Source organism: Tachyglossus aculeatus, chromosome 4 (genome assembly GCF_015852505.1).
Source record: "Tachyglossus aculeatus isolate mTacAcu1 chromosome 4, mTacAcu1.pri, whole genome shotgun sequence".
Classification (NCBI taxonomy): domain Eukaryota; kingdom Metazoa; phylum Chordata; class Mammalia; order Monotremata; family Tachyglossidae; genus Tachyglossus; species Tachyglossus aculeatus.
Window position 1 is genome coordinate 94,880,599 of NC_052069.1, and position 15,180 is coordinate 94,895,778.

Consider the following 15,180-nt stretch of genomic DNA (forward strand, 5'->3'; position numbering starts at 1 on the left):
CCTTCCCTAATTACGTTTTCACCTTCCAACCCTATATCTGCCAAACTGCTATTTCAAGCATTTCTATGCCATCTAAGCATTTAAGATGGCACACTTGGATCCATACCCTGTGAACACTTAGTATTTACCCCACCCTCAGCCCCACAGCACTTATGTACATATCTGTAAATTATTCATATCAACATCTGTCTCCCCATCTAGACTGTAAACTCACTGTGGGCCAGGAACGTGTTACCAACTCTGTGGTATCGTACTCTCCCAAGCACTCACTCCAGTGCTCTGCACACAGTAAACACTCAATAAATACAATCCATTGTTTGATTGATTAAGAACTCACAGCCACCTGAAACACTTATGTACATAATCTTTAGATTCTGTTAATACAATACGATTGAATGAATGAATGAATAACAATAATAATGATACTGGTATTTGTTTTGTACTTACTATGTGTCAAGCACTGTTCTAAGTGCTGGAGTAGATATAAACTAATCAGGTTGGGCACAGCCCCGTGGGACTCACAGTCTTAAAACCCATTTTACAGATGAGGTAACTGAGGCACAAAGAAGTTAAGTGACTTGCCCAAAGTCACACAGCAGACAAGTGGCAGAGCTAAAATTAGAACCCAGGTCTTTCTGACTCCCAGGCTTGTACTCTGTCCACTAGGCCATGCTACTTTGAACACCTACTATGTGCAGAGCCTTCAACTAAATGCTTGGGAGAGTAGAATAGAATTAGTAGATAAGATCCCTGCCCTCAGGGAGTTTCCAATCTAGTGGGGGACACAAACACTAAAATAAAGATAGGAAGGGTAGGGACCATCTCTATATGTTGCCAACTTGTACTTCCCAAGCGCTTAGTACAGTGCTCTGCACACAGTAACCGCTCAATAAATACGATTGAATGAAAAAGTACAAATTGGCAATTATTACTTATTGATTGATTAATTGTGATGGGGTTTCTCAGTACTTGTACATTCTTTCATCCTACCAGAATTTTTTCTTAACTGCTTTGTCAATTCTAATCTCTAGTTAATGTGGCAGAACTTGGATTAGAACCCAGGTCCTCTGATTCCCAGGCCCATGCTGTTTCCATAGAACATGATCCTTCTGAAAAATGCATTGTGGCTCATTATTTCTTACAGTGGGCGAATTCTTATACACCACCTTCCCTATTTCTTCTCTTCATTTGACAGTTAAGCATATAGCTGTCCTTCAAATTTGAAGATTATACTTACTATACAAAAGGACATTTATTACAAAAAATAAATGAATCAAATGAAGCCCCAATCACTAAAGGTGCTGATCCACACCCCTAGAGCACATATGGGAATATTGTCTGCCTCCCCTACCAATACTCTGCATCTTCCTTAGTGACACTGTTATGGACCACATGAATTGTCTGGAAATCTGTTGGAGTGTAATTTGTAAATGCAACTGTATCCAAGACTGCAGTGGTTATAGTGAATAATCCAATCCCCCACCTGGGATCCCCAGTAACAAACATCCACTCAGCTTGTACTAAGTCTTTTCATTATGATTGGAGCGTCAAGGCGAGGTAAGAGGTGCTGTGTGGTGGCGGCATCCCCACTTTCCCCAAGAAAATGTGGAGGAATCATATTGACACTGGAGCAAAATTGTAATTGATACCTATATCTAGGTTGCTCCTTCAAATCAAGAAGCAGCATGGCCTAGTGAATAGTGCATGGGCCTGGGAGTTAGAAGGACCTGGACTCTAATCCCACCTCTGCTACATGTTTATTGTGTGACCTTGGGCAAGTCACTTCACCTCTCTGGGCCTCAGTTGCCTCATCTGTAAAATGGGGATTAAGAGTGTGAGCTCCATGTGGGACAGGGACAGTTCCAACATGATTAACTTGTATCTACCCCAGCACTTAGAACATTCATTCATTCATTCAATCGTATTTATTGAGCACTTACTGTGTGCAGAGCACTGTACTAAGTGCTTGGGAAGTACAAGTTGGCAACGTATAGAGACGGTCCCTACCCAACAGCGGGCTCACAGTCTAGAACAGTGCTTGGCACATAGTAAAGCACTTAACAAGTACCATAATTATTATTATTGTTATGTAGCATAACAATAATAGCAAATATATAACAATAATAATGGTACTTGTTAAGCACTTTTTTATTATATCATTTTAATATAGTAATAATGATAATCCCATCTCTGCCGCTCGTCTGCTGTGTGAACTTGGGGAAGTCACTTAACTTCTCTGTTACCTAATTGGCAAAATGGGGACTAAGACTGTGAGCTCCATGTGGGACATGGACTATGTCCAAGCTGATTACTTTGTATCTGCTTTGTATCCATTTTGTATTACTTTGTATGCAACTTTAGATATAAAATGCTTCGAACAATGTCTGGCACATTATAAGCACTTAAAAATACCATAAAAAAGAACTCCCCCAAAATATCTTTTGCAAAAGAACAAATAAGGAAACTATCAGAGGAATACCCTATTAATGGAGAAGTTACTAGTTAGTGGCATAGCAAGCTTAATGAAACTCAGATGAATATGTAAGGAATATAAAATGTGAAGAGGATAGAAAAACATGAGTTCTGTAAAAATAATTGTTATAATAGGCTACTGACCACCAGTGGGAATAGGTCTGTACCCTACTCCATTTCTTACTAAGTATTGTTTATAACATAACTTCTCCTAAATGCACTGTTAGAGGTTTATTCCCCTGCTCTGGTTAAGCATATATATGTGTCCATTATGTTTATTTCTGAGCAAAATGTAAAACAGTGCTGCTTGTTTCAGATACATGGGAGAAATAAAAGAGACATGTAGGACTTATTTTGAATTAAAAGCCACTGGAAGGCAGCATTGTGTCTCTCTTTTTTTAATTAAAACAAGTTAGTCTCCATTCACATTAAGGTTCTTAAGAAATTGAAACTAAGGAATGTAATTAAGACATAGATTAAAGTAGGCATGTCTGTGTACTGATCAATAGCAACATTATTCTCCTAATGTAATTATTATGGTATTTATTAAACATCTAATATAGACTATGTATTTGTTACATTGTTATATTGTATTCTCCCAAGTGCTTAGTACAATGCTCTGCACAAGTGCTCAAAAAATATGATTGATTGATTGACCAAGTCCTGTGGTAGATAAATAACAATAACGAGGTGGGACAGGGTCTACCCTGCATGGGACTCACAATCTAAGAGGGAGGGAGAACAAGTATTTAATCCCCATTTTATATCTGAGGATTTTTTAATGGTATTTGTTAAGCTTATTATGTGTCATACACTGCTCTAAATGCTGGGGTAGATACGAGAGAATCAGGTTGGTTACAGTCTGTGTCCCAAAAAGGGCTTATATTTTAAGTAGGAGGGAGGAGGATTTAATCCCCATTTTACAAATGAGGTAACCATGGCAAAGAGAATTGAACCGACTTGTCTGAAGTCACACAGCAGATGAGTGGCAGAGGTGGGATTAGAACCCACATCCTCTGACTCCCAGGTTCAAGCTCTTTTTGCTAAGCCGCGCTGCTTATCATTATAAACAGGGTACAGAGTATCAGCTGCTAAGGCAACTGCAAAATGGGATCGTGTGACTAGCTGATCACTTTTACATTTTACATACACAAGGAGACTTCCTTTAACTACTGTCGGGAGATTAACCTTGAACCGTGAAATGAGTTTCTGCAGAAAGAGGTCAGCTGAACAGTAATTCTTTTTAGAAGCCTATCAATTATTGTTTTCCCTCTCGATCGTTTAAGACAGTTATAAATGGAGACTTATAATGGAGGAATTTTCTTCTTTTCAGTCAAGTTCACCAAATGAATAGGGTAAATATTCCTTAGCAAAAAAAAATGAGTTTTGAGTGTGTTGGGGCCAAATTATGATCAAAAAGCAATTCCACAGGCACCTAGCATAGCAACCCCTTCATTCCCCGTTGTTGGGTAGGGACCATCTCTATATGTTGCCTACTTGTACTTCCCAAGCGCTTAGGACAGTGCTCTGCATACAGTAAGCGCTCAATAAATACGATTGATTGAGTGAATGAATGAATTCCACAGACAGGTCACAAAACTGTAATGAAGGCATTGTACTATCCACGAGGGCAATCCACCAACTGAGTCATGCCACAGTCTCCATTCTTGTTAGCATATTCATGAATGACGTCTCTATCCTTTCTTATCATTTTCATGTTTCTTCAAAATGATACTGGCGTCTCGTACTCATTTTCTATATTAGAAACCCTATTCATCATATCACTAATGGGAACATTAAAACTTGACGTTGTCTCATTCTGGTCCATTATGGAAAATTTCAGCATTCCACAGAGATATGAAATTTAGAAAGAAGCATAAGAAAGCACTTAATGATGGCTAGCTCTTAGTAAAGTGTAGAGGGGATTGAGTTGTAACATCCTTGGGAATTGCCTTGAATGGTCCTGCCTATGAGATCCGATGTAGGGCCTAAGGGCAGAGAGGAAGAGAGATTTAACCCCACTGAAGTATCCCAGAGGAAACAGAGATAAAAATAATAATAATAATTGTATTTGTTAAGTGCTTACTACGTGCCAAGCACTGTTCTAAGTGCTGGGGTAGACACAAGGTAATCAGGTTGTCCCACATGGGGCTCACAATCTTAATCCCCATTTTGCAGATGAGGTAACTGAGGCACAGAGAAGTTAAGTGACTTGCCCAACGTCACACAGCGGACAAGTGGCAGAGCCGGGATTAGAACCCACATCCTCTGACCCCCAAGCCCGTGCTCTTTCCACTAAGCCATGTTGCAGATAGACTGAAAGAGACTGGAAAATGGGGTGGGACCAGACCTAAATACAAAACCCGATCCTCTAGTCAAAACAGAGAGTGCATCACCACAGGTGCCCCAAAACATAGAAACAGAAGGGATGAAATCAACAAATGGTATTTATCCAACCCCATGCTAAATATATTACCACCTTCTGTCCTAAGTCTTTGCTTTAATAGTAGTCAATCAATGGTATTTATTGAGCTCTTACTGTGTGCAGAGCACTGTAGTAAGTACTTGGGAAAGAACACAGTAGAGTCATTAGACATAATCTACATCCTTACAGTCTACAAGGAGAGACAGACATTAAAAAATATTACAGATGGGAGAGCTAGAATAAAGAATATTAATATAAGTGCTCTGGGGCTGGGTTCTCAACTTCCGAGAGAAATAGCTTGGCCAAGTGGAAACAAAGTGGACCTTCGTTCTAATGCCAGTTATGCCTTATTTGTGACTTGGGCAAGTCACATAACTTCTCTTTTCCTCAGTTTCCTCATCCTTAGATTGTGAGCCCCGCAACCTGATTATCTTGGAACTATTCTGGCTCTTGGCACATAGTAATCCCTTAACAAATGCCACAATTATATTACTATGTCTGAACAATGGGGATTAAAAAGCTGTTTTTCCTTCCCCTTATTCAGTGAGTCCCACGTGGGACAGGGACTGTGTCCTGTCTGCTTATTCTCTTAACTGCCCCAATGCTTGTTACAATGCTTGGCACATAGTAAGCACTTAAACAATAGCACAATTATAGTTACAATGCCTGCTATGAATTTGCATACTGTTTGTCTTTCATCCTTTTTTATTCATTTTCTGGGAATTGTAAACTTTATATTATAACTTGTTTGAGCTTGATAGGTTCAAAGAAGTTAGTTTTAGATGAGCTACACTAAGGGGTCAGATTAGTCACCCTTCACACACACTGTAGGAAAGTTGCACATATAGGGTGTTGCTATAGTTGCAAAGCCTATCCCTGTCAAACCTCCTTGATTCTTGAGTGTTTGTCATTCCCCACACTTTTTTTTTTTTTGGGGGGGGGGTAATCAAAATTTATCTTGGCTATGGCAGTAGGGAGGTGATTTTTGATTTACAAAATTAGAAACACATTTCTCTAGTTGCCGTGACATGTTAGGGTATATCCATGTTTTAGAAATGGGTGGGCGGTGTGTCTTCAGCTAGCAAAAGAAAGAGTTTCTTTTCAAAATTTCAAGCTTGACATGGGAGCACATTGGGAATTTGACATGTCAGTACAGTTAAATGTCATTCCATCTTCTTTAATATTTTGGTTACTTAGCTTTCTTTCCCACCTTTTCAGCTGTTAGCCTATGGACACTCTTGAGCAGGGATGTCTTGAAACATCTGCAGTAGAAATGGAGAAGAAAGTAGAAGCAACTAATAGGAAAATAAGTCTTTGGACTGCTCTACAATGACCAGGGCAAATTTGCTTGATCATTTGCTTCCAGATTATACTGGGTTCAAATAGCCTCTAAAATGTACAGAACATGACAACACAATATACACACATATATACTGAAGAGAGAGAGAGATTACGGTATTTGTTAAGAGCCTACCATGTGTCAAGCACTGTTCTAAGTGCTGGGTTACACAGGTTATCAGGTCAGACACAGTCCCTGTTCCACATGAGATTCATGGTTTAAATAGTAGGGAGAACAGGTCAATCCCCATTTTTACAGTTGAGGAAACTGAGGCATGGAGAAGTTGAGTGATTTGCCCAAGGTCACACAGCAAGCAAGTGGCAGAGCTAGGATTAGAACCTAGGTCTTCTGACTCCAGGCTTGTGTTCTTTTAACTAGGCCACACTGCTTCTACAGTCTTAACACTCCTCCCAGTTAATGCACTATAGCTTCCTTTGTATTAAAAATGATCCATTGAAACAAACTCCCCTGTATCTGTTAAAAACAAGTTTCACCCACAATCACCCATGTGCAAGTCTTATCTATACCCAGCAAAGAAGTTGAAAACTACTGAGCACTTAAAAGCATGTGAATTATATGCAGTTGATTTCAAAAGGATAAATCATACCTTTTGGATTAGCACTTAGAAACTGGAAACCTCACCCAGAATGTGGGATAATGGCAGCAAAACCCAAGAAATGGAAGGTCACCTCTTCAGATGGCCCCTGTTTAGCTCCAGCAAGGATGTATGTCAGGTAGCACAGCTGGAATTCCTGGATTTATTGTTCCCTGTGGTAGTGTTGAACAAGGCTATCACACTCACTAGAAAATGAAATGTCTCTGGCCTTCCAAACAAAACCATTTGTCTCCAACATTTCCAGGTAAAATGCAATTGTTCTTCTTTCCTCCATTGAGAAGGGTGTGATCCTATTGGTCAGCTGCTGAAGATGAATGAACTAGATCTATCCCTAAACCTCAGAAAACAAGAAGAATGCACCACTGTTTACATCAGTGCATGCATCACTACCGCTATTACCTATATTAATTGAACACCTGCAATATGCAGAACACTGAACTAATGTACAGGGAACAGTCACAGAAATTATAAGCTGTGTTTCCCTACTGTCATGGGATTTATAATCTACTAAACTGGTCTTCATTGTCACTAATTCCATTTGCACATAGCAGTCACTACTCTTCTAGTTTCCCAATCAGTCCGCTGCCCCATGGTCCAATTTGGAATGACTTGTGACTCCCTGATTGCACATGTATCTCTCAAAGAAGGTGAATAATGTGTCTGTTGCTAACCTCAGTCACTTCTCTGCTGGCCCGACAAATACTCAAGTGCAAATTTTATTTTTTTCATTTTATTTCTAAACTGCCAACTTTTTCTCACTTTTCAATGTGATATTGGGAACTTAGTCTGCAGTGGAATAGGCTCCATTTGTTTTGAAGGTCGACATGAACATCATTCCATCAATTTACAGATTGTCTGAATCTCAGTTTCTACCACAAATAGAAAGAAGAGCAATCTGGGAGAGGAACGCCAGATCATGAACACAGTATTCAGAAAGCATAATAGGGCTGTTGAGGGTCTCAGCTTCTTGTCAAAGTAGCTATATATAGCTACCCCAGAATCAAGGTCTAAACCTCCTCCAAATGGAAAACGTATATAAGTCCCCGCCTCACTTAAACAGGAGGACACCAGACACTATCACTGATGCACTATTTAACCAGTTGTCAACCCCAGTTTGTTTTCCGTCCCTCAATCATTGCTGAATTCATCCTCAGAAACCTGTCAGAACACCTTAATATCAAAATCGAGTATGTAAAATACAGAAACTCAGCAGTACTATGTACTGAGGTTTAAGTTCTCCTACAAGCTGGAACATTCTCTAAAAGTATATCAATAGCAAAATGTGCAAACCCAGTGCTTTCTGTCTGTTGAGTAATTATTCATTGAGTAACCTCTTTAAAATCATGTTTGCAAAGGGGGAAGATCAAAGCTTTCTTTTAGGGCTCTTCCACTCTAAATTTAGTCTCTTTCACAATTCAAATCTCAAGTCTTTACATTACATTAATATTGCATTTACTGCATGACATGTATTTGTTGCTGTGGACTGGCCTCAGGCAGTGGAGAAGTTTATTTTGTTTTAAATCAGGGTATGATGATTCCTTACTTATTGTTTTGTCCAAATGAAGTGTCTTTCTCCATTTGGGTCTCCTTTTGGAATGATTGTTCAATTATGTGCGGGGCAAATACATGAGTAAATATGATATTCCTTCAATAAAGAAAATGAACTTTCAGGAAAAATATGAAAATATTATCTAGGCTAATATGACCTATGCAGATAGGAGTTACCTTTTGTGTTTGTTCTGGACCAAACGCAAGGTTATGGACAAAAAAATTCTAAACACTTCCTATTTGGAAATGGAACATTTTGCCTATCTTTCATTTATAAAGGAGAAAAAAAACCCTGATTTTTTAAAAGGGAAAATGAGTTCAACTCACCTTCAGTGCTTTATACACAGAAAGTGTGGTGTAATAATATGCATTTTTTATTCTTTTTTCAAATTAGGTACTGGAGGTATAGTGAAGAAATGAAATCTATGGACCCTGGTTATCCAAAACCAATCACAATCTGGAAAGGTATCCCAGAATCTCCTCAGGGAGCCTTTGTCCACAAAGAAAATGGTACAGAGACATTCTCTGTTTATATTTGTGTGTGTATATGCGTGTTCATGTGCATGTGTCTATGTAGCTGACCTTTCCCCATCATTAATCGAATCAAGCAGTGTTATGTATTGATTAGGTCCAGTCTTTTTCAAGCTATTCTGTGTAGTTATACTTGAAAATGAAAAGTAAATTTGTCCTCTAAAAACTCTTTCAGCTACATAGGTTCAAGTCTTTGAAAAGTCTTTCTGGAGTATTCTGTCTTTGCACAACACAGTCAAAAAGATGCGTAGATGATCATGAACTGTTTTTCAAAATCAGCAAAACACTACATACTGACAATTAGCTTGAAGAAACCCTACAGTGTTCTGCACACAGTATGCGCTCAATAAATACGATTGAATGAATGAATGAATGAATGATATTTGCTAGCACTTACTCTGTGCCAGGCACTGTACTAAGCGCTGGAGTAGATACAAACCAATCAGGTTGGACACAGTCGCTGTCCTCATGGGGCTCACAGCCTTAATCTCCATTTCATAGATGAGGTTCCTGAAGGTCAGAATAATAATCACTTACATTTTTGAGAGGCAAAAATTATTTGTGGGGCAAATACATGAGTAAATATGATATTCCTTTAATAAAGAAAATGAACTTTCAGGAAAAATATGAAAATATTATCTAGGCTAATATGACCTATGCAGATAGGAGTTACCTTTTGTGTTTGTTCTGGACCAAGGAGTATAAAAAACAACATGCTCTCCCTTAAAATTGCAAGCCCAAGGTATTGTTTGAATGATTGGAGGAAAAAAAAACCCAGAATTTTGCATAATAATAATAATGATGGTATTTGTTAAGTGCTTACTATGAGCCAAGCACTGTTCTAAGCGCTGGGGTAGATACAAGGTAATGAGGTTGTGCCACTTGGGGCTCACAATCTTAATCCCCATTTTACAGATGAGGTAACTGAGGCACAGAGAAGTTAAGTGACTTGCCTGAAGTCACACAGCTGTTAAGTGGCGGAGCTGGAATTAGAACCCACGACTGCTGACTCTCAAGCCCGTGCTTCTTCCACTAAGCCATGCTGCTTCTCCAGGGGACTCTGTTAAGAAGACAAAACTCTGGCTTTGTTTTTTTGGTGACCTGTATCATTAGAGGAGTTATCTAAGGATACAAATTAAAGTTTGGAAAACTTCCAGCTATTTGCATTTGGTTTATAAACAGAAGGAGTAAGTTCTCCTATTGTGAAGGTTTGCTCTCTGCCAAATCAATGCCATTTTTCAGCTGGAAAAGTATAATGCTTCAGTTCATTGGCTGGCACTCAGCATTTCTTCATCTAGGCTTGTTTTGTAATTACATTGGCTTTCATTAGAATGATCAAATACCAGCTCCCTGCAGAAAATCAAAATCTGTGTACACCTGTTTTCAGTTGGCAAAGTTGCAGGGAGTATAGTCCTGAGCTTCTATCTGAAATGTGGCAGTGGACTTAAATAGCATGGAACAGGACGGAATCCCAGATTTTATCAGTCTTCATTTGTAATCCAGCTAAATAAGATTCCTTAAGAGACACTAAGTTTTGTAAGCCTCAATTCCAGTTAGATATCTGAGAAGTGGGTAAATCATCTGGTCCACCTGGGCCCTAAACAAAGTTTTCCTCGATTCTCTCTCCCTTCATCCCTAAGCAAGGATCCATCCTGGGAAAGTTAAAAGTAGTGGCCCGTGAAAGTGGGGAATGGGTTGAAATGGACCTTGTCACGTCAGTCTGATTCATAGGTTCAAGAGCGCAAAAACAAAACAAACACAAGTGTCTGTAGTAGTGTTGCTAAGGAAGTTTAAAATCCATTGTTCCAATTCATTTGTGGGAGCCTAAATCTCACAAAGCACATCTCATACAAAGCATCCTCCTTCACTACATCTGACCCCGACAAGTCCTTGTCTTTTGCTAGTTGAAAGACCAATTATATCAATTCTCTGCAAGCAAGTTATATATATATATATATATATATATATATATACATACACAATATATTACATTGTATAATATAGTATATAAAACATAGTATTACATTTTATATATATATATATATATATGTATAACATGTTTCTATTTTCCAGGCTTCACATATTTCTACAAAGGAAAGGAGTATTGGAAATTCAATAACCAGATGCTCAGGGTGGAACCTGGATATCCCAGATCCATCCTCAAGGACTTTATGGGCTGTGAAGGACCAACAGACCGGGACAAAGAGCGACACAGTCCCCAGGATGACGTAGACATTGTCATCAAACTGGACAACACAGCCAGCACTGTGAAAGCCATAGCCATCGTCATCCCCTGCATCCTGGCCCTGTGTCTCCTCGTCCTGGTTTACACTGTGTTCCAGTTCAAGAGGAAAGGAACACCCCGCCACATACTGTACTGCAAACGCTCTATGCAGGAGTGGGTGTGATATAGGGCTTTCTGCTTTCTTCTCTTTTTTCACAGGAGTTTGTGGTAACTTGAGATCCGACACAAAAGCTGGTTTGCTGTTTCCTAGCTAGGAGCAGGCATCCGATAGCCTGCATCAGGGCTGGTGTTAAAAACCCAGTGGGTCGCCCGTCCTGCACATGAGGGGGTGTTGGCTTATCTGGGAAGCTTCCATGATACCCAGTATCTGCCGTTTCTTCAGTCCTTTGTCTTTCTTCGTCATTCAGTTCTATGCCTTTCCTCTGCACGTTCAATGCCCAATAAACTTTCAGGATTAACTAAAGAAGAGGAAAAACAAAAGATCATTCTCCAACGTTTTTAATGTTCTGTTTCCCTGAAGCCTGATCCCATAAAAAAAAATGATAATTAAATATTCAAATTGTGAACAAACAGGATGCACGACCCCCAGTGGACCTTTCAGGAAAGTGTGAAGACCCAAAACAGCTTTGTCTCCAAAGAGGATTGCTTTCAGTCGGTTATGGATAGAGTCCACTCCTAGCTGTGATTTTAGTCAGGTGGGAGATCTGGATGACACGCAGGACTTTAGACTGTTTGGACAGCCATTTTCCAACAGACAAGGGGCCAAAATATCTGCAATAGAGTAACAGCCTTAATGACACATCCATTTTGTGTTTTATACTGCTGTTCCAAGCTATGTCCTCAATGTTTTATCACATCTATATTCCATTATTCTACTCAAACACAGAATCATTTGATTTTTTTGAGGATTTCCCACTCCCAGCTCCCTGTCAGTTTTCCAGGATGTCTTTTTCATTTTTTTCCCCCCTAAAGGTAGAACAGACCATTTTCCTGAGGTCTTTCATGGGTCTGTCATGAACCCTCATTCCCAAAATAGCGAGAAGCAGTATGTCTCTGAAGTGGATTACTGTGAATTAAGAGTAACAGTAACATTACCAAGATATTTGACACCAGTATTACATTGGTGTTACCCTTTGAGAACTATAGGATCCATTTTCAGAGTATTAGGAGTACTCATCTTGGTTTCTTCTAAATTATAGGACTGGGCGTATGTTGTCAAAAGAAATGCAAATTTAAGAATTTCAGATTTTTAAAGCAAAGATATCCTATAATTGTGAAAGACCTTTTTTATCATTTACAATATTGGTACATAACATTTATACCAAACAGAAAAGATGATATTTGCCTGAACATTTTTGGCAAAAAAGATATTTTAATAACTTCTAGCACTCTTAACTAGAAATTTTTTGAACAACTAGCTACAGTTTTCTAGCCTAGTCTTTTATCATAGACTCACTGAATTTCTGCTTTAAGCACCTTCGCATGAAAATTCAATTTGCCTCAGTAATGCTACCCAGGTAGCATTACAGTTTCAAGGATAACCTAAAATGATGACTCTTATGTTGCATGACTATCCTCCCGTGCATAACCTACTGCATGCTGACCATAGTTCTCAAAGGGTTAGTGAGACCTCTGGAATTTAGCCGTCCAAAAGATCACTGACAGAGCCAAGGGACCACCAAAGCATTTTCATTGTCTAGTGTAATTTGTCCTACGAGCAGTATTGTCATTTCCATGTGACCTGCCGAGCAGGTTTGTATCAATATTTTTTTCCTAGAGAAAAGTCAGCAACTGACAGACCTCTTTATTGATTTTAGGAGCTGCTTCTTGCAGCAATTGGCTTTACAGCTACTGGGCTGTGAACTTATTAAAGATGGTCGGAGTGAATGCCCCCTCCCCCTACAAGAGTCAGGCACTGGCTTTGTGTGAAAGCCAGGTTTTGAGGGGAATAGCTTTCGAAACAATGAACAGCTTGCCTTGAACTTAATTATTGATTTGTTGACTGTCATTACCAACTTTAATATTGTCTTCTGTGAAAAATTTCCCTGTAGAGTTTGGTTCTGTACCATTGCCCTTTGACCTTTAACTTGCATACTGGCACAAATTGAAGGGGATCCATTGTTATTAATCCATTTGGATTGTTGATTTGTTGTTTTTTTTTCAAAGTCCCGATATTAATCATCTCAGATTTTTAAAATAACATTGAGCTGTTTTCTGAGCAAAACAAAAACAGTGGATTTATGATAGATCTGCAGGTGGGGATTTCACTATAAATACATGTACCCACAACACAGAAAAGTGAATCTTTAACATGACTATGATTTCAAATGCAAATTCATCATTTCTACAACTAATTTAAAACTTTTAGAAATGACTCGAATACTTGAAATGGCCAGTATGGCTTTTATATAAAGCAGGAATTTTATACTAATCAAACAATTTCTTACTCATTTACTAATACACCTTACAGGATCATTTTTAGAGAGTGTGGGTATGCATTCTTTTTTCAAAATGGATAGTTTGGCTGCCTTGAATTTATATTTATACTGAACAGAGCATGAAGATTGGTACGCCTTTTGATTCAACTCCATGTCTATGGTTTGGGTGGAAGACCAAACTATAGTTTGGGTGTCTATGGTCATATGTGGCATGCTAAAAAGCCTTGAAAACTTTTTATTTCTCAGAGTGCAAACAGATATAAAGTGTATTAAAGGCTAACAAAGATGAAATCATTGTTAGAGCAAATATGCAATGCAGACAGCATTTTGGCAAGGTTCCAAGAGATCATGTATATGAGGGCAGAATATGCATTTAGAGAACACTAGAATCAGCTGTTAACATTGCTTCAGCAGTTCTAGTGCTGCTGAGATTGTAAAGATTTTATTCATAGCATGGAGGAATATTTGCATAAGCTCATATTACAGTGCCCGCTTGTGGACTTTTTTCACCCTCCAACTTTGATTTCAGTGAACAAAAAGCACTGTAAAGTCTACTTGACTAGAAAAAAAACCAACCTTGTCATTTTTTAGGCACAGGAGTGAAAATTTCTGGCATAACCCATTAATGCTCATTTACTGTTCATTTCTTTAAGAGAAGAGACACATTGAATAGATGGATTATTGCTATTTTTCTTCCGAACCAAATTCAAGCTTGTCATAAGCAGAAAAAAATGTCCAAGAGAGGAAAACAAACTTGATGCTAAATTCAGGGTAGCCCAGGGTTTACCTGTCTGGATGAACTGCTGACTCTGTGAGGCACATGGAGCCAAAAGAAGTGCATGTTTCAAAACCCAACTGGAATGTGTAGTCCCTCTAAAGTAAACAAAGTTGTGGGACCACTAGTGTTAAGTTTGGACACCAGGAGAAATTACATATAACATTAGCTGATTTCTTTGCGCATTTTTGCCTCTGCATCCTGTCTATCTAACAGGTACTAGCTCCCTTTCTATTTCAGAAGTTCTTGACCCAAATGAAATGGTAAATGTTAGAGTACTTGATTTCCCTGAGATATTGTCATTAGACTCTTCACGAAGAATTTCAGAGAACGATTTCCCACAGACCACAGTGAAAAATGAATTTTGGGTAAAATTCATGAGAATCTACCAACCTATCAAAGAATTTGTTCATCCTATCAGTAGCTTATTTATGAAAAAGCATGAAACAGTTCCCTTTTTGGAGCTTTTCAAAGCAAAGCTCAACTTCAATTCACAATCCATCAAGTGAATAGAGATTCAAATTTTTCATTTTGACAGCTCTGACATGGAACTATACTCAGTGCCATTTGATGTGTATGCTAGTTCATACTCATTGCAGAGATGATACTTGAGGCTTATGTTACAAAAATAAACATTGAATGGCTTTTATGCAGCATTTCATTTTGCTGGTCAGCATATGGGCCTTGAAAAGCACAATTATTGAGAAAAACTCATTCTATTTCAGACATGTTGAGAAAGTCATCCAGAAAATCCACAAATGAGCATGGACATTGTTTGAGAACATTCAACC

General features: G+C 38.7%; 1 protein-coding gene across 1 annotated transcript in view; it reads left to right on the top strand.

Annotated features, from left to right (window-relative positions):
* The window catches only part of MMP16 (matrix metallopeptidase 16), a 153,427-nt gene extending 140,951 nt beyond the window's left edge, over positions 1-12,476 (top strand). The window contains exons 10-11 of the mRNA XM_038745646.1: positions 8,795-8,910; positions 11,005-12,476. Of these exons, the coding sequence (XP_038601574.1) occupies positions 8,795-8,910; positions 11,005-11,339 (451 nt within the window). The 3' untranslated portion in view covers positions 11,340-12,476. The remainder of the gene's footprint in view (positions 1-8,794; positions 8,911-11,004) is intronic.
* The last annotated feature ends 2,704 nt before the right edge of the window (positions 12,477-15,180 follow it).